The sequence below is a fragment of the Mytilus trossulus genome, chromosome 4, assembly GCF_036588685.1.
Source record: "Mytilus trossulus isolate FHL-02 chromosome 4, PNRI_Mtr1.1.1.hap1, whole genome shotgun sequence".
Lineage (NCBI taxonomy): Eukaryota > Metazoa > Mollusca > Bivalvia > Mytilida > Mytilidae > Mytilus > Mytilus trossulus.
This window is the reverse complement of record NC_086376.1, coordinates 41,963,488-41,988,410: the sequence shown is the minus strand read 5'-3', so window position 1 is coordinate 41,988,410 and position 24,923 is coordinate 41,963,488. Positions and strand designations below refer to the sequence as shown.

General features: G+C 32.0%; 1 protein-coding gene across 3 annotated transcripts; it reads right to left on the bottom strand.

Moving 5' to 3' along the window:
• Nucleotides 1-1,546: 1,546 nt before the first annotated feature.
• Nucleotides 1,547-7,611, bottom strand: LOC134715319 (uncharacterized). 3 transcript variants are annotated; one of them, XM_063577427.1, is made up of 6 exons: nt 7,393-7,611; nt 6,661-6,934; nt 5,700-5,878; nt 4,168-4,296; nt 2,457-2,590; nt 1,547-1,662 (listed from the first exon to the last, which is right to left on the bottom strand). In XM_063577427.1, exons 3-6 carry the CDS (start codon nt 5,802-5,804, stop codon nt 1,623-1,625), a joined length of 408 nt encoding a protein of 135 aa, XP_063433497.1. In that variant the 5' UTR covers nt 5,805-5,878; nt 6,661-6,934; nt 7,393-7,611; the 3' UTR covers nt 1,547-1,622. The 3 variants fall into 3 exon arrangements, with proteins under 3 accessions (XP_063433497.1, XP_063433498.1, XP_063433499.1); XM_063577428.1 differs by having other exon boundaries at nt 6,783-6,934; XM_063577429.1 differs by lacking the exon at nt 7,393-7,611 and having other exon boundaries at nt 6,661-7,189.
• Between the last annotated feature and the right edge of the window lie 17,312 nt (nt 7,612-24,923).

Below are 24,923 nucleotides of genomic sequence, written 5' to 3'. Positions count from 1 at the left end.
GTACACTAAAGGGCATTACTACCCTCTTCAGGTAACATGATCCACTTGGTTAATCATTGTTTGACACCTGACGTACACTAAAGGGCATTACTACCCTCTTCAGGTAACATGATCCACTTGGTTAATCACTGTTTGACACCTGACATACACTAAAGGGCATTACTACCCTCTTCAGGTAACATGATCCACTTGGTTAATCACTGTTTGACACCTGACATACACTAAAGGGCATTACTACATTCTTCAGGTAACATGATCCACTTGGTTAATCACTGTTTGACACCTGACATACACTAAAGGGCATTACTACCCTCTTAAGGTAACATGATCCACTTGGTTAATCACTGTTTGACACCTGACGTACACTAAAGGGCATTACTACCCTCTTCAGGTAACATGATCCACTTGGTTAATCACTGTTTGACACCTGACGTACACTAAAGGGCATTACTACCCTCTTCAGGTAACATGATCCACTTGGTTAATCACTGTTTGACACCTGACGTACACTAAAGGGCATTACTACCCTCTTCAGGTAACATGATCCACTTGGTTAATCACTGTTTGACACCTGACGTACACTAAAGGGCATTACTACCCTCTTCAGGTAACATGATCCACTTGGTTAATCACTGTTTGACACCTGACGTACACTAAAGGGCATTACTACATTCTTCAGGTAACATGATCCACTTGGTTAATCACTGTTTGACACCTGACATACACTAAAGGGCATTACTACATTCTTCAGGTAACATGATCCACTTGGTTAATCATTGTTTGACGCCTGACGTACACTAAAGGGCATTACTACCCTCTTAAGGTAACATGATCCACTTGGTTAATCATTGTTTGACGCCTGACGTACACTAAAGGGCATTACTACCCTCTTCAGGTAACATGATCCACTTGGTTAATCATTGTTTGACGCCTGACGTACACTAAAGGGCATTACTACCCTCTTAAGGTAACATGATCCACTTGGTTAATCACTGTTTGACACCTGACATACACTAAAGGGCATTACTACCCTCTTAAGGTAACATGATCCACTTGGTTAATCACTGTTTGACGCCTGACGTACACTAAAGGGCATTACTACCCTCTTCAGGTAACATGAACCACTTGGTTAATCACTGTTTGACACCTGACATACACTAAAGGGCATTACTACCCTCTTCAGGTAACATGATCCACTTGGTTAATCACTGTTTGACACCTGACGTACACTAAAGGGCATTACTACCCTCTTCAGGTAACATGATCCACTTGGTTAATCACTGTTTGACGCCTGACGTACACTAAAGGGCATTACTACCCTCTTAAAAGGTAACATGATCCACTTGGTTAATCACTGTTTGACGCCTGATGTACACTAAAGGGCATTACTACCCTCTTCAGGTAACATGATCCACTTGGTTAATCATCAATTCAAAAAACATAAATAAACTTATGAAGATTTTTTAAAAGCCTAAATCAATGTAGCAGATGTCAATTATTTTTCCAGTCACAGTTGAGTTGAAAACAAATTTTGATAAGATTTTACCTATTTGCACTAGTATCATCATCAAATACATTCACTGGGACATCTACTTCCATACTTTTCTCAGTTGATAATTGTATCAGATTTTTAATTCTAGCATGATCATTTCCTTCATATACCTGGAAAATTAATAAACACATTAACCAAAAGACTCACATTAACTAAAAGACTCTTAGAAAGAACCAGGTCTAAGCCTTTGTGTAAGGTGAGCTAAAATTAATGTACTCATCTGATTTTATCATCTATGTAATTGTATCACTCTTTCATCCTCACCAAAATACATATTAACTTGCAAGAAAATTACTAGTGCCAGTCTTTGTAAAGATCAGACAATATTTTCTAATAAAAACTCAAAATCTCTGAAGATAAGTTTTGGTAAGAAGGAAGTACACCACTAATTCATGATCCCATTGCTCTCTATGTCAAATTCCTCCATTTCAAGCAGACACACCTCTTTTATTTTTTAAAAGTTCAAATAAAGTGGCAATCATTGCATGTCAAAGTAACACTTTATGGTGTCTTAAATTGTACTGAAAAAAATGAACCTACTTTTAATGCTATATAAGAAAGAACTGGTTCCCGGAACTTTGGATGTACCAAAACAGGTACTTCAGATCTGACAAACAGATCAAACTTTAAAATTTAGTGCAGATTTTTTAATATTCAAAATTAGTCCAAAAGTAATCTATAATGATCACCAGTCCTTCAGCTTTCCTAAATATTCTACAGATTTTGAAAGTTACACTCACTGATCCTTGAAATGACTGACAGAAAGTTAATAAATTAAGTAATAATTAAGTTTTCAACCCCCCCTCCTTTTCCCAAAACCCTTCAAAAAATTTCATAGGTGTGGCATACAAATTCAATGTATTGTTTAATTATATATAGGACAAACATTGATGTATATACTCACATTATGTTTATGGAGGATTTGACAGATAGACAAATATATCTTTGAATTTGTTCGGCAATTTTAACTTTTGATAGCTGCAAATTGATCATATCAGATGGCCTTATATAAAAGATATCTTCATCCTCAATTGTAATCTGAAAGAAATATGCCAATGTGTAAATTTAACTAAAGCAGAAGCAATTTACTTACTTTAGTAATAAAATAATTAACCTGTACAGAAACTGCAAACATGCACATGTGAATACCAAACCAGTATATAAGATGCAAATTACTATAATTTTTTAATATGATTTTAATGTATTCTAAAAATAAGTAAATCATATAACATGAAAACACAATATTTCAAAACTTTTTTTTTTTTTCTGAAGAAAATTCTTTAATTTGCATACCTGCCAACTTTTCAAAATGCCCATGGGGGTTTTGCGTGCAAAATAACTGTCATAGTTCTAAAAAAAAACTTCAAGAGGTCCTGCATATACATATATATATGAAAATGTTATTTTTTTGCCTTTTATAAGCCTAAAGTCATTGTAAAATAATTGTTTTGTTTAAATTGTGGACAAAATTGCTCTTTCAAAATTTCAATTTGGGAGCCTCCATGGGGTAAATCCCCTGCAAATAGTGACCGTTGGCATGTATGAAATTTTGTTCATATTTAGAAGAAGTTTACTTTATTTTAATTGCTTCCTTCCCCGACATATGTTCTGCATGCAAAGTCACCTCAGGGTGACCCATCTCGTAAAAATCCGGTGATCGCAATCCGCATGGATTTCCTTAAAATAAACTATTATCTGATTGTACAAGTTAAACACGTGCTCAATATCCATGCCTTTTTTGTTGAAAGTTGACAAACAGTTGACAATTGTTTAACTTTGGCTTCAAAACACAATCTTTTATTACCTGCCATATTTTCACAACAACAGTGACCAATTGAAAAAAAATTGAGGATTATACCAAATTTATGCAAACAAAATGATAAAATTGTGCACTGAAGACTAAGTTTATGATGTTTGTATGCATTGGCTTAAGAATTAGAATTGCATTATTTTTCACCATTTGACTTTAAAGAAAAATATGGGATAAATACATATAGCAATATTGTGTTCCAAAAATATTTTCTAACACCAGTCTTACAGTTTACAAGTGTTTCTATTATATATTTCAAGACCAAAGTAGGATACAATTAAGGTATAAATGTAATAAAGAACAATACCAAAAGTTTAAGTGAATGAGTTTGTGGTGCAATTAAAATATTTGCAGATAATGTATACCTCCCATATTTTAAATGGGCATGAGTAAAAATGTAAGGGGTCTGAAATCAATACAAAACTGTTAGAAAGGGGATATAATTTACTGATTAGAAATATAATTTACTCTCAGATCATTGATGAGTTTTACATGCCAATAAATAAATATAAATTCTACTTTTGTCAATTGTTATCCAACAATTGCAAAAAAACAAACCAACACTATTATAAAAGATGATATTCTAAAATAGTTTCTGATTTTACTTGATAAACATAAGGACATTTTGTTTTTGTATTCTAAAGGATTGTAAGCAATCTTTATATAAAAACAGTAATGGTGCAATGAAAATGAGCAATACACAAAATAGATATGTGAATCAATCTTAATAAGGAGATTAAACATAATTTAAACATTTTGAATTGCTTTATGATTATTTTTTTTCTATTTAATAAATCTTACTTACATGAGATGGCTTTAACTCTAACCCATCAATGTCCAAATTCCATATTCTGTGGAATGGTGGTATATGTGTAATTTTGTCTTCAATAACAACTTGAAGGATGTACAAAATATATCTAAATAGTTCTTGATCCTGTATAATATACAATAATTACATAGCTATGAGGCCTACAAATCTTTTACAGTGATATTTTATATATAATTCTCTAATTCTATGGAAATTTATATCCCTTTCCGAACCCATTGTATAGATGTCATACCACCAATTACTCCCTCAAATTTAGAATGTATGTGAAAGAAGGCCTACTCGGACAAAAAATAGTGCAATTGATGTAATTGTTAACCTAAACAAACCAACAAATTTGCAGAAATTATACTTCTGTTGAAAGAGAAATATATTAAGACCATTATGAGCCCAATTTTACCTGTCTTAGAGTTTGCATTTAAATTTGAGAATTAATGTGCTCCATGGTATACTAATTTGAGATTTCGAGAAAACCAGGAGTTATTTTTAGTGGTACCTCCTTTCCGGAGCTCTCTTCTTTCTTATATGATTTTGAAAGTATGTTGAAAATTGGCATGCAGAAAGGTGACACCTGTACAATTCAGGATATACCTAGTTTCTATGAAGTTAAAGTCATAAGAAACCTCATATCAAAAAAAATAATGCATATGTTTTTTATAACTCAATGGATAGTTTTCATTATAAAACTTATGTACATATACTTTTTTCTGAAGAAAATTCTTTAATTTATTCATATTTAGAGGAAGTTTACTTTATTTAATTGCTTGCTTCCAGCAACCAATTCCCCCGACATATTTTCCGTATGCAAAGTGACCTCAGTGTGACCCATCTCGTTAAAATCCGGTGATCACAATACGCATGGATGTCCTTAAAATAAACTATTATCTGAATTCACATGTTAAACACGTGCTCTCTTTCCATGCTTTTTTGTTTATTTTTTGTCGATTGTGACAAACAGGTGACCAACGTTAAACTTCGGCTTCAAAACACGAACTTAAATTACCTGCCATATTTTCACAACAACACTGACCGATTGAAAAAAAATTGACGATTATACGAAATTTACACGAAAAAAATTATAAATTCGTGCACAGAAGACTAAGTTTATGATGTGTGTATGCATTAGTTCAAGAATTGGAAGAACATAATTTTTCACCGGTCACTCGTTTCTTATGACTTTAAACTTAAGGTAAAATATTAAGAAAGCTGTGAAAATTGCAAAATTTGGTTGAACATGCAGGCTTTTAATTGGTGGTATGACACCTTGTATAAACAAATTTAATCACTTGGGACAGGCACATGCATAAAAAGTTGCAGGAAGTTTCTATAGAGCCTCAAAATAAACATTGAAATGTACTGTTACTTAAAATTAAGCATCCACATACACAATGTTATTACTGTGAACCACCTGGCATTACTTTTCAGCAAATTGAAGAAAACATAAATCTATAATATTAAACATGTGTCCTACATTTGTGGGATTTAAATAATCAAAGTGTAACATATGCTACCTGACAACCAACAACACTTGACCCTTCATCAATAGTAACTTTCATATCTTTGTCAGTTATCATGTTTTTTCCTGAAGCCACAACAGTTTTCATCTTTGTTCTCATGTGGGCAATTTTAGATTCACAACAAGATTTTCCAGTCTGTGGTTAACTTTAACTGTATTCTTTAATGTTAATACCTGTAAAAGAAATAATATTGGCATTAAATATCATGCATGCAGTTGTTTTCTTATTTTGGCCTTCTGAAGTAAAAATAAGGGGGATAAATGATTAAAATCTGACAATATAAGAAATAATTAAGATCGGAAGATGCAGCAACTATAAATTTGCTTTACTTTAAACTATGCATGTACATGTAATACATGTAAGATAAAAATGTCTTAAAGATTGTTATTAATGCAATTAATGCGACTTAGTGAGTATGGCAATAATTAGAAATTGTATTCTGATATCTGATACAAAAATCAGTATGAATTGCAATAATAAATCTTGCATTTTTGTCCATTCTTCAAAAATCACAATAATGAATACATGCGATAATATCTGAATTAACAGTATCTAGCTATATCAAAACTAGTCTATCAGTTGAAATAAAGATTCCTAATAAATCTGGAAAAATCAATCAATTTAATGTTTATCCCACAAAAATAAGAATAAACATTATGTGGTCAGAGTTATCTCCCATTGACTAATTGTAAACTTGCAAATACCAGCCAAATTTGGAAGTTTCAGATATTGAACTCAACCTCGAAACTCAAAAAAAGAAAATATGTCAGGAAATTGATTCCTGGAAGCAAGCAGTTAAAATAAAATAAACTGTGACCCATAGATGTTAATTCCTGTGTCATTTGGTCTCTTGTATAGAGTTGTCTTATTGGTAATCATACAACATATTTTTTATACTTATATTTATTGTTGCTTAAGAATGTGGACTGACATGCAAATACCACATACAAATTACCTTGATTTAGGTGCCTTTACAGATACAAGCTGGTTAAAGCTTTCATTTGACTGTCTAGATCCAAGATCATTTAAAGAATTAATTCTACCAATCATTTTTTGCACTAAATTATTCAATTTAACCTTTAAACCTTCAATCATGTGATCCCAAAATATGTGGTACAATTCTTTGCAGCCCAATCTTAATGTCATCTTCTTTGTCACATCCCTTAATGGCATACATAAAGCACCTCAATATATATTGTTTTGTTTCATTCTTTTGCAATTCTTTGTAACTACAAAATAAGAAACAAATAATTAATGTAACAAATTTAAAAAAAGTCTTCAGACTTGTATGGGGCATGGATAAAGTCTTCAATCATGGATTCATGCATCTGACTTTCAATTTTCAAAAAAAAGGGTCCTAGTTTCTATTTCTATTCTAAACTTTATATAGCCTCTCTAAAACTATTTGATTGTTCCATAAGCCATGAAGATTACTCATAACTATATACTAATAGTTCTTTCAATTTTCAATGTACATGTAATGTTTGTGAATTCAGTAAACACAAAGATCTTTATATCTCTTTAAACAACACAAAATTGAAATTTCATTGTAAAGTTTTTTTTAGAGTTAGTAGTCTTCACAGATCAATATAATAAGATCTATATGTATGATTTGATTTAGTAAAAGATTGGGCTTAAGCCTTGTCATAGTCATACTTGTAAAACTAAAATTAATTTGTACAAATACCTCTTTGAAATATTACACAAGCTTGTTGATTTGTCTTCACATGGTTCTGGCCATCTTTTTTCTGAAGGTTTCCAAACTCAACTTCAAGTCTGGCTCAGATGTTGCTGCATCATTATCAGTATTTATCGCTATTTTGTACATTTTTACTTTGATCTTTTTTTTGTGATTATTTTCATATCATGCTTATTGCTTGAGATGGAAACATTATCGCTAGAAACTAAGGAGGTCATGCGGCGTTGCTAACGAAATTGACATTGAAACTGACAACGTCGTCATAGGTAAAATAGCGATAAACAGATTATCATTGCATGGTCATCTCAACTGTACCAGCTCAAGCGAGAAAATCAATCTTGTTGAGATAATCAATGATAATCTATAAATATGACTGAAAAGAAGATTGAATAATAATTATCAATCTACAAAAAAGACAACACAAGAGCGGTCAAGATATACAACGGCAAGCATATTTCTTTATTTGGAAAATAGTGATAGCTGTTATATTCTGCCCTATTTAATTACATGTAGCTAATGTAAATAAAGCAACTTAGATAAATATAAACTGGACTTGTACATGATATTGGTATATGTCATAAAAGTGTAAGAATAAAATCCAAGTTTCCTGTAAAAATCACAAAATGATCACCTTTCAAATTTGAGAGTATATTTGAAATAAGAATTATTTCCCTTTATATGATATTTTCAATTCATTTTTGGGAACTCATTTAATGAAATTGTATTTCAAAATTCTTTTATTGAATATGAAGCATACCATTCATTTCACATACATCATCTTTTAATCTGTGGGCCATGAACACTGCCACATCTGCCTCCATGAATTTACTAGACCCATGCCAAATCAAATGACACTGATGCTCCAGAACTGTCTCTTTTCTGTTTTGATGGAACTCACAAATCTTACATGTCTTGCTTCTTAAATCGAATGACAGCACATTTTCTGTCTCCTTTCCAATAAAAGTTGCATGTCCTGAAAGAATTAATATAAAAGGTATTACATGATGCAATGATAAATTAACAGTTAAGTAAATATTGTTATTAAGTTTAGTTTCAATTTGAATAGGGGTGTGAGTTAATGGATATTTTAATGAAATGTTAACAGATATAATATGACAAACAGATACTGATAATAAAGAGCCTGTAGTTCAGTGGTTGTTCGTTTATATCTGTCATATTTTCTTAATAAATTGTTTTATTATTAATTATGTCTTTGGTGTCTTTATTTGAATTGTTTGGTATTTTTCATGTTGGATATAAGTTTTTCTCATTGTTGAAGGTTTTATAGTTGTGTAGCTATAATTGCCAACTTCCAATTCATGTGAGCTCTGGTGGACAGTTGAGTCACTGGCAATTATGTACAATGTAACACATCTTACTTCTATAATGTATACAAAATGATGGCAAAAGTTCACCTTTTTGCTATACATGTAATTGAACCAGGTAAGTTAAAGAGATCTAGCCTAGGGAATGAATAAAAATAAGTATGGGGAGACATTTCTTTAACTACAACTTCTTTATATATCAAACTAAATTCTAAAATTAATTCTTTGTCCAATCAAGTTACTTTAATTAATAATTGATTCAGCAAAATTTAACAAAATACAGTAATTAAATCATAAATGTCAGACACTAAATTATATAATAATGTCTGAAAGAAAAATAAAGAGTATGAATTAGTAAAATTGTTTAAATGACAGGGTAGGGGGCCTATGTAAAGTAAACTATACTCAACTTTCAATTTTCTTCTTCTGTACGCTTTCTCTACAGCATCTGAAAGAAAAATAAAGTGTATGAATTAGTAAAATTGTTTAAATGACAATATAGGGGGCCTATGTAAAGTAAACTATACTCAACTTTCAATTTTCTTCTTCTGTACGCTTTCTCTACAGCATCTGAAAGAAAAATAAAGAGTATGAATTAGTAAAATTGTTTAAATGACAGGGTAGGGGGCCTATGTAAAGTAAACTATACTCAACTTTCAATTTTCTTCTTCTGTACGCTTTCTCTACAGCATCTGAAAGAAAAATAAAGAGTATGAATTAGTAAAATTGTTTAAATGACAGGGTAGGGGGCCTATGTAAAGTAAACTATACTCAACTTTCAATTTTCTTCTTCTGTACGCTTTCTCTACAGCATCTGAAAGAAAAATAAAGAGTATGAATTAGTAAAATTGTTTAAATGACAGGGTAGGGGGCCTATGTAAAGTAAACTATACTCAACTTTCAATTTTCTTCTTCTGTACGCTTTCCCTACAGCATCTGAAAGAAAAATAAAGAGTATGAATTAGTAAAATTGTTTAAATGACAGGGTAGGGGCCTATGTAAAGTAAACTATACTCAACTTTCAATTTTCTTCTTCTGTACGCTTTCTCTACAGCATCTGAAAGAAAAATAAAGAGTATGAATTAGTAAAATTGTTTAAATGACAGTATAGGGGGCCTATGTAAAGTAAACTATACTCAACTTTCAATTTTCTTCTTCTGTACGCTTTCTCTACAGCAACTGAAAGAAAAATAAAGAGTATGAATTAGTAAAATTGTTTAAATGACAGTATAGGGGGCCTATGTAAAGTAAACTATACTCAACTTTCAATTTTCTTCTTCTGTACGCTTTCTCTACAGCATCTGAAAGAAAAATAAAGAGTATGAATTAGTAAAATTGTTTAAATGACAGTATAGGGGCCCTATGTAAAGTAAACTATACCCAACTTTCAATTTTCTTCTTCTGTACGCTTTCTCTACAGCATCTGAAAGAAAAATAAAGAGTATGAATTAGTAAAATTGTTTAAATGACAGGGTAGGGGGCCTATGTAAAGTAAACTATACTCAACTTTCAATTTTCTTCTTCTGTACGCTTTCTCTACAGCATCTGAAAGAAAAATAAAGAGTATAAATTAGTAAAATTGTTTAAATGACAGGGTAGGGGCCTATGTAAAGTAAACTATACTCAACTTTCAATTTTCTTCTTCTGTACGCTTTCCCTACAGCATCTGAAAGAAAAATAAAGAGTATGAATTAGTAAAATTGTTTAAGGGGGCTCGCGGTTCTAAATGATTTTTTTAATTTAATATAGGATTTTTCTTTATTTTTCTATAAATGAACTTTATCTTATACTTAATAGAAAAATGAAATAAAAAAATGGGGTCACCGTTCATTTACGCTCACAATCTGCCTTCGAAAGAAGCATACATTTACGTCAATGTCCTTTTTTTCTGTTGAACTAATAGGAGTAAAAACGGTAATATCGAAATAAAAAAAGAACTAAATTACAGAAATCGCTCAAATTTTACAATTATTTAGTTTATGTACTGCTTATTTGAAAACAACATTAAAAAATATAGGTCACCGATAAGTTAAAAAAGATATTTCAATTTTAATGCCAAAAAATGGCATTTTTGCACCAAAGGGAGATAATTTGGAGCTTTTTACATGATATCTACATTTTAAAAGTCACCTGGGGTCAACACAAATTGATTTTTTGGAACGATTTTTGTACCAAATGATAAAGTTACAACTATTAAAGGTTATAAATAAAATTTGTATTGAAAAATTAATGTTTATTTTTTTTCTGAAAATCTTATACCCGCGAGCCTCCTTAAATGACAGGGTAGGGGCCTATGTAAAGTAAACTATACTCAACTTTCAATTTTCTTTTTCTGTACGCTTTCTCTACAGCATCTGAAAGAAAAATAAAGAGTATGAATTAGTAAAATTGTTTAAATGACAGTATAGGGGGCCTATGTAAAGTAAACTATACTCAACTTTCAATTTTCTTCTTCTGTACGCTTTCTCTACAGCATCTGAAAGAAAAATAAAGAGTATGAATTAGTAAAATTGATTAAATGACAGTATAGGGGGCCTATGTAAAGTAAACTATACTCAACTTTCAATTTTCTTCTTCTGTACGCTTTCTCTACAGCATCTGAAAGAAAAATAAAGAGTATGAATTAGTAAAATTGTTTAAATGACAGGGTAGGGGCCTATGTAAAGTAAACTATACTCAACTTTCAATTTTCTTCTTCTGTACGCTTTCTCTACAGCATCTGAAAGAAAAATAAAGAGTATGAATTAGTAAAATTGTTTAAATGACAGGGTAGGGGCCTATGTAAAGTAAACTATACTCAACTTTCAATTTTCTTCTTCTGTACGCTTTCTCTACAGCATCTGAAAGAAAAATAAAGAGTATGAATTAGTAAAATTGTTTAAATGACAGGGTAGGGGGCCTATGTAAAGTAAACTATACTCAACTTTCAATTTTCTTCTTCTGTACGCTTTCCCTACAGCATCTGAAAGAAAATTAAAGAGTATGAATTAGTAAAATTGTTTAAATGACAGGGTAGGGGCCTATGTAAAGTAAACTATACTCAACTTTCAATTTTCTTTTTCTGTACGCTTTCTCTACAGCATCTGAAAGAAAAATAAAGAGTATGAATTAGTAAAATTGTTTAAATGACAGTATAGGGGGCCTATGTAAAGTAAACTATACTCAACTTTCAATTTTCTTCTTCTGTACGCTTTCTCTACAGCATCTGAAAGAAAAATAAAGAGTATGAATTAGTAAAATTGATTAAATGACAATATAGGGGGCCTATGTAAAGTAAACTATACTCAACTTTCAATTTTCTTCTTCTGTACGCTTTCTCTACAGCATCTGAAAGAAAAATAAAGAGTATGAATTAGTAAAATTGTTTAAATGACAGTATAGGGGGCCTATGTAAAGTAAACTATACTCAACTTTCAATTTTCTTCTTCTGTACGCTTTCTCTACAGCATCTGAAAGAAAAATAAAGAGTATGAATTAGTTAAATTGTTTAAATGACAGGGTAGGGGCCTATGTAAAGTAATTATACTCAACTTTCAATTTTCTTCTTCTGTACGCTTTCTCTACAGCATCTGAAAGAAAAATAAAGAGTATGAATTAGTAAAATTGTTTAAATGACAGGGTAGGGGCCTATGTAAAGTAAACTATACTCAACTTTCAATTTTATTCTTCTGTACGCTTTCTCTACAGCATCTGAAAGAAAAATAAAGAGTATGAATTAGTAAAATTGATTAAATGACAGTATAGGGGGCCTATGTAAAGTAAACTATACTCAACTTTCAATTTTCTTCTTCTGTACGCTTTCTCTACAGCATCTGAAAGAAAAATAAAGAGTATGAATTAGTTAAATTGTTTAAATGACAGGGTAGGGGCCTATGTAAAGTAAACTATACTCAACTTTCAATTTTCTTCTTCTGTACGCTTTCTCTACAGCATCTGAAAGAAAAATAAAGAGTATGAATTAGTAAAATTGTTTAAATGACAGGGTAGGGGCCTATGTAAAGTAAACTATACTCAACTTTCAATTTTCTTCTTCTGTACGTTTTCTCCACAGCATCTGAAAGAAAAATAAAGAGTATGAATTAGTAAAATTGTTTAAATGACAGTATAGGGGGCCTATGTAAAGTAAACTATACTCAACTTTCAATTTTCTTCTTCTGTACGCTTTCTCTACAGCATCTGAAAGAAAAATAAAGAGTATGAATTAGTAAAATTTGTTAAATGACAGGGTAGGGGGCCTATGTAAAGTAAACTTTACTCAACTTTCAATTTTCTTCTTCTGAACGCTTTCCCTACAGCATCTGAAAGAAAAATAAAGAGTATGAATTAGTAAAATTGTTTAAATGACAGGGTAGGGGCCTATGTAAAGTAAACTATACTCAACTTTCAATTTTCTTCTTCTGTACGCTTTCTCTACAGCATCTGAAAGAAAAATAAAGAGTATGAATTAGTAAAATTGTTTAAATGACAGGGTAGGGGGCCTATGTAAAGTAAACTATACTCAACTTTCAATTTTCTTCTTCTGTACGCTTTCCCTACAGCATCTGAAAGAAAATTAAAGAGTATGAATTAGTAAAATTGTTTAAATGACAGGGTAGGGGCCTATGTAAAGTAAACTATACTCAACTTTCAATTTTCTTTTTCTGTACGCTTTCTCTACAGCATCTGAAAGAAAAATAAAGAGTATGAATTAGTAAAATTGTTTAAATGACAGTATAGGGGGCCTATGTAAAGTAAACTATACTCAACTTTCAATTTTCTTCTTCTGTACGCTTTCTCTACAGCATCTGAAAGAAAAATAAAGAGTATGAATTAGTAAAATTGATTAAATGACAATATAGGGGGCCTATGTAAAGTAAACTATACTCAACTTTCAATTTTCTTCTTCTGTACGCTTTCTCTACAGCATCTGAAAGAAAAATAAAGAGTATGAATTAGTAAAATTGTTTAAATGACAGTATAGGGGGCCTATGTAAAGTAAACTATACTCAACTTTCAATTTTCTTCTTCTGTACGCTTTCTCTACAGCATCTGAAAGAAAAATAAAGAGTATGAATTAGTTAAATTGTTTAAATGACAGGGTAGGGGCCTATGTAAAGTTATTATACTCAACTTTCAATTTTCTTCTTCTGTACGCTTTCTCTACAGCATCTGAAAGAAAAATAAAGAGTATGAATTAGTAAAATTGTTTAAATGACAGGGTAGGGGCCTATGTAAAGTAAACTATACTCAACTTTCAATTTTATTCTTCTGTACGCTTTCTCTACAGCATCTGAAAGAAAAATAAAGAGTATGAATTAGTAAAATTGATTAAATGACAGTATAGGGGGCCTATGTAAAGTAAACTATACTCAACTTTCAATTTTCTTCTTCTGTACGCTTTCTCTACAGCATCTGAAAGAAAAATAAAGAGTATGAATTAGTTAAATTGTTTAAATGACAGGGTAGGGGCCTATGTAAAGTAAACTATACTCAACTTTCAATTTTCTTCTTCTGTACGCTTTCTCTACAGCATCTGAAAGAAAAATAAAGAGTATGAATTAGTAAAATTGTTTAAATGACAGGGTAGGGGCCTATGTAAAGTAAACTATACTCAACTTTCAATGTTCTTCTTCTGTATGCTTTCTCTACAGCATCTGAAAGAAAAATAAAGAGTATGAATTAGTAAAATTGTTTAAATGACAGGGTAGGGGCCTATGTAAAGTAAACTATACTCAACTTTCAATTGTCTTCTTCTGTACGCTTTCTCTACAGCATCTGAAAGAAAAATAAAGAGTATGAATTAGTAAAATTGTTTAAATGACAGTATAGGGGGCCTATGTAAAGTAAACTATACTCAACTTTCAATTTTCTTCTTCTGTACGCTTTCTCTATAGCATCTGAAAGAAAAATTAAGAGTATGAATTAGTAAAATTGTTTGAATGACAGGGTAGGGGGCCTATGTAAAGTAAACTATACTCAACTTTCAATTTTCTTCTTCTGTACGCTTTCCCTACAGCATCTGAAAGAAAAATAAAGAGTATGAATTAGTAAAATTGTTTAAATGACAGTATAGGGGGCCTATGAAAAGTAAACTATACTCAACTTTCAATTTTCTTCTTCTGTACGCTTTCCCTACAGCATCTGAAAGAAAAATAAAGAGTATGAATTAGTAAAATTGTTAAAATGACAGTATAGGGGCCCTATGTAAAGTAAACTATACTCAACTTTCAATTTTCTTCTTCTGTACGCTTTCTCTACAGCATCTGAAAGAAAAATAAAGAGTATGGATTAGTAAAATTGTTTAAATGACAGGGTAGGGGCCTATGTAAAGTAAACTATACTCAACTTTCAATTTTCTTCTTCTGTACGCTTTCTCTACAGCATCTGAAAGAAAAAGAAAAAGTATGAAATAGTAAAATTGTTTAAATTGTTAGGTATTTTTATCCCTGGGTTTGTACCAGTTTCCTGGGATCTGAAGAGCAATTCAAAATTTATAAAGTCAATAAAAAGTTTACATTATCACTATCAAATATGAAACAAATACTATACTACATAAAACGAAATTCAACACCTATCAACCTAACCTGAACTTGTTGAACTATAAAACTGTTTAAAACCCCTTTCTGTCCGACACTGTTTAAACCAACTGTTGGAAACTATAGTCTGAAACCTAAATGTATAGAACTGGTTTGACCTAAATGTATGGAACGGGTCTAAAACCTAAATGTATGAAACTGGTCAGACGGTTTGGAACTATTGTCTGACACCTAAATGTTTGGAACTGGTCTGAAACCTAAATGTTTGGAACGGGTTTGAAACCTAAATGTTTGGAACTGGTCTGAAACTTGTCTGAAACCTAAATGTTTGGAACTGGTCTGAAACCTAAATGTATGGAACGGTCTGAAACCTAAATGTATCAAACGGACTGAAACCGAAATGTATCAAACGGACTGAAACCTAAAAGGTATAAAACTTTATTTAATAAAAATGTCTATAACTATCTGAACAACAGGGCAGCACTAAGGCATGGTAATTGTCAGCAAACACTCACTGCAATAGTGAGAGATGTGAGACGCAAAACCTTAGCACCAGCCCTGTTTGGACAATCTGTACCGAACCAACAGTCTCAGCCCTTCCAATATTCTTTCCGCAACCGTCTGCCTGCTATTCACTACTTTCTTTCCAACCTATCCGATGTTAACTGTATGCTGTCTTCGGTACAAATGACGATTTGAACTGAATAGCTACCATTTATTTATACTTCTAACGCGGACCTCGAAGAGAGCACCCTAGCAACAATTATACAGGTTAAGCGTCTGATAGCAACCACGGATAAAGGGATGATTTTTAATGCCGTTTTCAATGATAAAGAGATCAAATGGAAAATTAAAAGAGGTTTCGAAAAATATACAACTGTAGAAATATTATAACCTTCTTAAACTGCAAATTCGTAACACTAAGATAATTGATAGAGTGATCTCTTTATGGTTTTTGAGTAAATTTTTGTAGGCCTCATCTTTTTTTTTTTTTCCGTCTTTGTTCTTCTGACAAATGTCTAACTTAAGTGTGCACCAATTTTTTTCGTTCAAAAGTGCGACTTTTTAACACGATATTGTTGGATCAATTCAGGTTTCATGTTATTCTATTGATATCAATAGAAAAAGAACTATCACATTTGTTTGTAATTTTGTTGTGCATGAGGCGTTTTTACTTTCTGTTGATATAAAAAATCTCGAAATGCCTTCTCCTACGTGTGCCATATAAAATAAAAACAGATTTCTAACTGGAGTAATTCAGGTATCCTCTATGAGACATGCTTTCTGGATTCTGTCTGATGATGATGATAGACCGCACAAAGTAGTTTCTCTTTCGTGTGTCCATTTTCCTTTCTTGGAGTAAGGGAGATAACTGACATAACTAATGAATAACATTTTTAATCCCGTATTATGCTAGAGGCGTGCAATTAGGCTCACTTAGCCTTAAACAAAAATTCAAAACAAAATCTTTATGTCTACTAAAGAATTTAGTATTTGGTTTTGAGTAATTTGTGGTAACGAAATCCCTGGCTTAGTAATTTACCAATAATATATATAGATTACATTTGTTAAAATCAAAAACATCACTACAGACACGTGCATTAAGCGAACAAGTAGTGACATATGAACACTGTAAGATGGTGCCAAAGGAACATCACAATCCAAAAAGGTAAAATTAACAATAGGGATTGAAAAATCGACGATAAGGACCGTTGTTACTGTTAAAATTTGGTTTATTTAAAGTAAGTTTGTTTGGGTAAATTTCCACAGTATATTGGGAAAATTCTTGATTATTAAAAGGGAAAATAGCATCAGGATAATTATGAGTAAATGTTTTTGAATTTATCAATAAAATGCAATTTAATCAGGTCTTTACAGAGTTTAGTCATGAACTGTGATTTATGACAGTACAAAATCAAGTCTGCTATAAAAGGGGCGCAATAAGTGCCCAAAGGAATACCTGCAACTTGTTGATGATCGAACTGTGTTGCTGAAACGTTCATAAATATTATCAAGGAAAAAATAATAACAGCTTCAATAATCTCATCAAACCTCCAGTAAAAATATCTAGCATATTTATCGTTCTCATCAGGGAAGAAGGTTTTAAATGAGTTTCATATTTGCATTTAAATTTATCAAAAATGCATTTAATTATAGGAAAACTTTTGTTTGATTCATGCATGTTCTGATTTCCTGACCTCAATATATATGGGTGTGAAAAAAAATTAATTAACAGTTTGAAAGTACCGGTAAATTGATTGTAGCTTTATCCAATCAAATTGTGTAAGATTCAACTCAATTAGTTGAAATGGTTCACAATTCATAAGTTATATCTAGGGCATTACTAGGGGTTAACTTGGTACTAGGGAGAAAGTGACAGTTATTTCAAGTTAATACATGCAGGAAGGAACAACGAGAACAACTGCATAATGATTTATTACTTCATTAGAATGCAAATTGAAATTAAGTCTTTACCAAACTTTTCCAAGATTTTGTCATTCAGAATAGAAAACTAGTTTAACTTGAGAAAGATGAAAAAAAAGGTTTCTTGAGAAAAATTAAATACGGCGTAAACTAACATTCATCAAGCTTTGAGTTGAAGTGCTATTAATGTTTAGTAGCTTTTTAAATGAATATGACCTTTAACTCGTCAACAATGTACGTTAAACAAAAGATGACACTGTAATATGTAAAAAAAAAATGAAATAGGATAACATTGTAATATATACACTGACATACAAGTAGAAAATATCTGACATATTGGTGTTTGAGGTGTATGAAGAAACTATATAATTTAGCAAAAAAAAAAGCGGTGTAGGTCTTCATGAAGGTCTTGACTAGTTAAACACAGCCTTACAAAATCCGCGGATCCACAATAGGATAGGGTAAAAAAACAGCCATCGAAATTCCACAATACAAAATTGGGGGAAAAAGGGAGGGGGGGGGGGGGGGTAATAGCTTATCTCAAGATTTTGATCTTATTCAACTTTATTCTAGTACGACATTCGATTACTGCTAGCAAACTCTTTATCATAATAATGTATCAATGATTTACTTTAGATCCACTTTCGCCTCGTCGTAAATATGTGTGATATATTTGCCACTGGATCAACGGAGCAATCAATTTATCAGTTTTACATAGTAATGCATAATCATTAGTTCGCAACTGATAATTGTCTCAAACAGTTTTTCAGTTTTGGTATTTTGTTTTTATTTATATTTTGTTTTTAAACAAAAATTTTAGAATTTCTTTCCGCATTTTTTCTTTCAATTCATTTGCTTGAATATAATCAATAATAAAATAGAAGCCAACATCAGTAGTTACATTGTATGCAGCCAAACTAAGTGGAGGGCAGTAGAACAGAAAACAATCTCCATTGTGTATATGCAGTAACTCATATATTGAAGCGTAAAACAACGACAGTCATGCTCGATTTTCAGCCCTTTCGTTTATTCTCAAATTAATGTTTTACTGATCTCTTTTGTTAAATAAAGTTTTTTTCCATCTATAACTGCAAAAGGCACAGCATATGTGTTAAAATCAGCATTGTGACTTATTTGAAGATTCATGTAACCTTCGTTGTTGTTAAGAGATTTTATTCGAAGTTCGTATATCCTTCCAACCATTCGTTTAGATGTTTGTTTAACGTATAGATAAGTGAAACTCTCACTGCACTATGCATCAGATATACGGCATTTTTATTTCGCCTAAACAAGGCTGCAAATTAATACATCCGAGCAGCTTAACGGCCGCACCCAATTTTAGCAAAGATATACTGTCGGACAGGAGAAGTAACGAGATGTGAATATATACATAAAAAGATGTGGTATGATTGCCAATGAGACAACTACCCACAAAAAGACCAAAATGACACAAACATTAACAACTAAAGGTCACCGTACAGCCTTCAACAATGAGCAAAGCCCATACCGCGTAGTCAGCTATAAAAGGCCCATGCCGAAATCAATCCTTTTGCTTTGAAAAAAGATTTAAAAGTATACATTAATATGACAGCAACCCAACAACCCATATAACTCAAAACACTAAGAGTCAACATACAGAATTTTGTTATAGCTAGAAGCCTATAAAGAACAAAAAGCCCGAAACTGCAAAATGAATAAATAATACGGAGTCAGTGAGTTTTAAGATAAGTGTTTGGTTGCAAAATTGCACGTGCTCTGTGTTAATTTCGATATACGCAAAACGCTTCATTGTAAAGTAAGGGTAAAATAAATAATTATTATGGATGACGGACGTCAAGTGGCATACTATATAAATATTCAGAACAATAAAATCAAATGGATATATAATATGAAAATTAACCCTCCTTAATGTACTATAGATCGAGACACAGAAACGAATTTCTAACGTGTAATACTTTTGTTTTTAAAAGAGGGATGAAGGATACCAGAGGGACTATTTAAATAGTCTGTAATTCCACGGTTTGTATGTTTCACAACCGCGTTTCACAATTTTGACAAACACAATAGTTAAACTAACTGAATTGTTATCTCGTCCAGATACTGGTTCATTATAAATAAGAAGATGCGATATGAGTGCCATATAGACATATAGACAACTAACCCAACAAAGTCACAGTGTAAATACATTTGTCTGCCACACCGTACGTCGCACTGCCTTTAGAAAATTAGCGGGGAAATATAACGTTATTTTTCGGAAAACGTCTTAATTTTTGGCGCAATTTGTGAGGCTCACGGAAGGGATAGAGTAAACAATATCATATTTCTCAATTTTCCTCAAAAACGAGTATGGTGACAAATATTTTTCAAAACGTTATGACATTTCATTTTTTTCAAAGAATAACATATCTTACTTTGGCCAAATTGACACCGTTAGAAATATTTAAAAAAAATCAAAAATGTGCATTTCAAATGTTCATTTCTTGCCGTTGTTTTAGTTCACCATGACGTTTTTGGCTTTATTTGAGTAAGAATTAATGCTTTAAATGGTAAAGTTAGATTTTTTTTACCATCTTAAATTATTTAGCTTCAATTTGTGCCCAATTATATAAGTTTATGTTGATAAAAAAATCATAATTATTTTTTTTAAATAAAAAACGTTTTTTACTCCACAATTGCAAAAATGTTCAATTTTCAGCAGCATTTTTTGCAAAAACGTAATCGACAGCATATATTTTTTTTTGGCAAAATTTGATTCTCTGTCAATTGAAGAATAAAATATCTTAAAGGGAAAAAAATATCACAGTCAGAAATAAACTATTGGATATGCCCTTAAAACTAAAGGGATAACAAATGTGTCACCTGACGATCCAGATGACAACAACATCATACATGTACGGTACCATTTATATACAAACACAAAAAATTTTGTGGTCTTTTAAAAACATGTCATTCATATTGTATTGGTATAGTTTTTGGAACTTTCTTCTGCATATGTTTAAAAAGCGACAGAAAGTTTGATCATCAAATTGAAATTGAGAATGTCTACATCTTTATTGATTTTAAATTAACAAAACCAAGTATACACCCTTTTAGAAAATTTAAATTTATGCAGTGGTGGATCGAGACGGGAGCATAGAGGGCATATATGCCCCCGCCCTCCCCCTTTTGTTTTTTCAATTAAAACTTTAAAATGACTAATCAGACCATCTGTGTACAAGTTTCATGACATTTTGTTTAGAAATTTAATGTTAAAGAACAGAAACCAACTTTGGGATGTACGGACAGACTTCCAGACGTACAGAAAGACACAGGTAAAACTCAAAGCCCTGAGGTGGATTAGGGGGGAGAGGGGAGCAGGGGCCCGGGCAACCCCTTTTAAGAAAATAATTTGTTTGCATATAATTATAGGGATTCATTGAAGCGTTAAGCAATCAGGCCCCCTATCAGGCAGCCAGTGGGTCCCACTTATGAATATTTCTGGACCTGCCACTGATGCCCCCAATCTTTTTTATAATAGTGTCACATATTACTCCGGTTGGGAACATGAACCCCTGTATGGTGATTATACATGTATAGAGGGCTAATCCTTCTTTAAAGGGATAAAATTGTCCCTCTGTAGAGGGGTATTTTTATTTACAATGGGTTTAAAGCAAATTAGGGCAGAATGGCATTTTCTAGTTATATTGACTATAATCTCTAGCATTATACATGTATGTGCAACATCCTACCCCCCCCCCCCCCCCCATAAAAATCAAATAGTAGCTCCCTTACTAAAAATTGGGATGACCAGTTTTCTGTTGAAGTGACAAAACATGCAATCTATTGTATACCTATCATCAACAACAAAAGGAATAGTTGATCTTTAAATTTCATGTTAAAGCTAACAATAGAAATTCTGTTCAGTGAGGCATAAGTGAGTGGAATTCACCTGATCATAACAGCTTTCAATCATGGTAAACAATAGATTGTATATTTAGTCAGATAAGCAACAAACTGGTCATGTGCATATTAAATTAAGTACATAAATTTGTGTATCAACTGTTGCAAGTTACTGCCATCAATTAGTAAAAAATGTCATTCTGCCCTATTTTGATATGAATCCAGTCTAAACAAAAATACCACTCTATAGAGTACAGAGGGATAATTGTATCCCTCTATAGAAGGATTGTCCCTCTATACAGGTATAATCACCATATAGAGGGTTTGTTCCCAACCGGTTGCTTGGTATACATAGATTAAAACCTTATAGAACCTAATAGACATGTGGTTTACCATCCACACAATCATTAATTTTTGGTACAGGTGTCACCATGTGGGAAGTAAGCCACACATCAGGGGCAGATCCAGACATTTAAAAAAAAAGGGGGGGGGGGGGTTCTTACCCAGGACAAAGGGGGTTCTAACTATATGTCCCCATTCAAATGCATTGATTGTCCATAAAAAACGGGGATCCAACCCCTGGAACCCCCCCCCCCCCCCTTTTTTCCCCTGGATCCGTGCCTGCACATTGACAGAAACAAGTGCCTGTGAATAGAACAATAAAAACCCAGCCATATCTATTTAGCTTATGAGACACATTGTACAAAATATATTATTATATATACTCTTGGAAATTAATTTACACATCACTTTAGATTTTTTGAATTTTTTAGAACTAATAACTGACAAAAATGACTGATTATAACTGTATGCAGGGCTACATTATTTTTAATATAAAATAAAATAAAATTTCAAAATAAAATAAAATTTCAAAATAAAATAACATAAACATATTACATTCTCAACAGAGTGGGTGCAAATTCTGTGATTTTACACAAATTATCGATTTACATTTTAAATAACAGCAGTCATATCGGTGTACTCGATCATAAATTTATGTTTATTTTTTGACAGGAATTTTGACTAACATAAATATCGTGGACTTGTAACAGTAAAAGACAGTAATCTAGCCATAAATAAGAGGGATATGTTTATTCTGCCGAACAAAATACATAATATGAACAATGAAATAATTTGAACAAAAGGCCCAGCAACAGGCGAACAAAATCCGTCCGTGAAAACTGATATTCCCTCAAAGAAAAACAAATTGTCGTACCATAAATATATTTTAAAGGGATCGTACCATGCATAATCTAGTTCTTCTAGAGTTTTTAACTCGTCCTCGGCATTACAGTTAAACATTCATAATGTGTTTATACAGTTAAAAGATACTTACCCCGGCAGTCAGTAGAACGATCGCCATTTGTGTTGTCAATAAGGGAGCTTCCATTTGATTCTTAGGGGTATTATGAAATTTGAAAACAAGACAAAACACAAGTTTCGGGTCATAAAAAGGCAATAAGATTTTTAGTGGTTTAAACAAGTATACACCGAAAAAAAATGAATAATAAAAAGGCATGACAGAGACTACAAGTAAAAAAATGCAGGACATACTTATTTTCATCCTAGCCTCCCTAAGTATGAAATGGTACCTCCTTAAAAAAAAGACTGACCTGATACCAAATTGTATACGTTATATGTCCTATATGGGGGAGGAGGGTTCCGAAATCCTTGGCTTAAAAACTTGAAATTCGATGTCCCGTATTTAAATAAATTTAAATCCCGACATCCCGAGATTCGAAAAAAGAATTCACATATATAGAGAGGCCCAATTTACAACGTTTATTAGATAATTACCTGAACATGTGAGCATAACTGTTCTTCTTCGTAGCGGATCCAGAAATTTTCATAAGCAGGCTCTTAGGACTCTTAAGGGGTGGCGCTTCGGTCATCCTTCAGTGATTCTCTATATGAAACAATATCTGAAAAAGTCTAATTTCCATGTCCCATCTTTCACCAGCAATTATTTTTTATTCGGGCTTCTTTTTGGAAATTTAAAGTTTCAGTATTAACTCGAGTGTAAAATGCAAAAACTGCAAACATTCTTTTTAATATTCGTCTTATAAAATATTTCAATTTAAATGGTCACCCCCTCCCTAAAAACTCAAGTTGTCCCCTGTTATTTTCTGAAAACTAAATCATTCCATATTGTTTCTTGTGCCGGTATCATTGCATACAAAACGTATTGGATTTAGAAGGAACAAAACGTATTGGATTTAGAAGGAACAAAACGTATTGGATTTAGAAGGAACAAAACGTATTGGATTTAGAAGGAACAAAACGTATTGAATTTAGAAGGAACAAAACGTATTGGATTTAGAAGGAACAAAACGTATTGGATTTAGAAGGAACAAAACGTATTGGATTTAGAAGGAACAAAACGTATTGAATTTAGAAGGAACAAAACGTATTGGATTTAGAAGGAACAAAACGTATTGGATATAATAGAAGGAACAAAACGTATTGGATTTAGAAGGAACAAAACGTATTGGATTTAGAAGGAACAAAACGTATTGGATTTAGAAGGAACAAAACGTATTGGATTTAGAAGGAACAAAACGTATTGGATTTAGAAGGAACAAAACGTATTGGATTTAGAAGGAACAAAACGTATTGGATTTAGAAGGAACAAAACGTATTGAATTTAGAAGGAACAAAACGTATTGGATTTAGAAGGAACAAAACGTATTGGATTTAGAAGGAACAAAACGTATTGGATTTAGAAGGAACAAAACGTATTGGATTTAGAAGGAACAAAACGTATTGGATTTAGAAGGAACAAAACGTATTGGATTTAGAAGGAACAAAACGTATTGGATTTAGAAGGAACAAAACGTATTGAATTTAGAAGGAACAAAACGTATTGGATTTAGAAGGAACAAAACGTATTGGATTTAGAAGGAACAAAACGTATTGGATTTAGAAGGAACAAAACGTATTGGATATAATAGGAGGAACAAAACGTATTGGATTTAGAAGGAACAAAACGTATTGGATTTAGAAGGAACAAAACGTATTGGATATAATAGAAGGAACAAAACGTATTGGATTTAGAAGGAACAAAACGTATTGGATTTAGAAGGAACAAAACGTATTGGATATAATAGGAGGAACAAAACGTATTGGATATAATAGGAGGAACAAAACGTATTGGATTTAGAAGGAACAAAACGTATTGGATTTAGAAGGAACAAAACGTATTGGATTTAGAAGGAACAAAACGTATTGGATTTAGAAGGAACAAAACGTATTGGATTTAGAAGGAACAAAACGTATTGGATATAATAGAAGGAACAAAACGTATTGGATTTAGAAGGAACAAAACGTATTGGATTTAGAAGGAACAAAACGTATTGGATTTAGAAGGAACAAAACG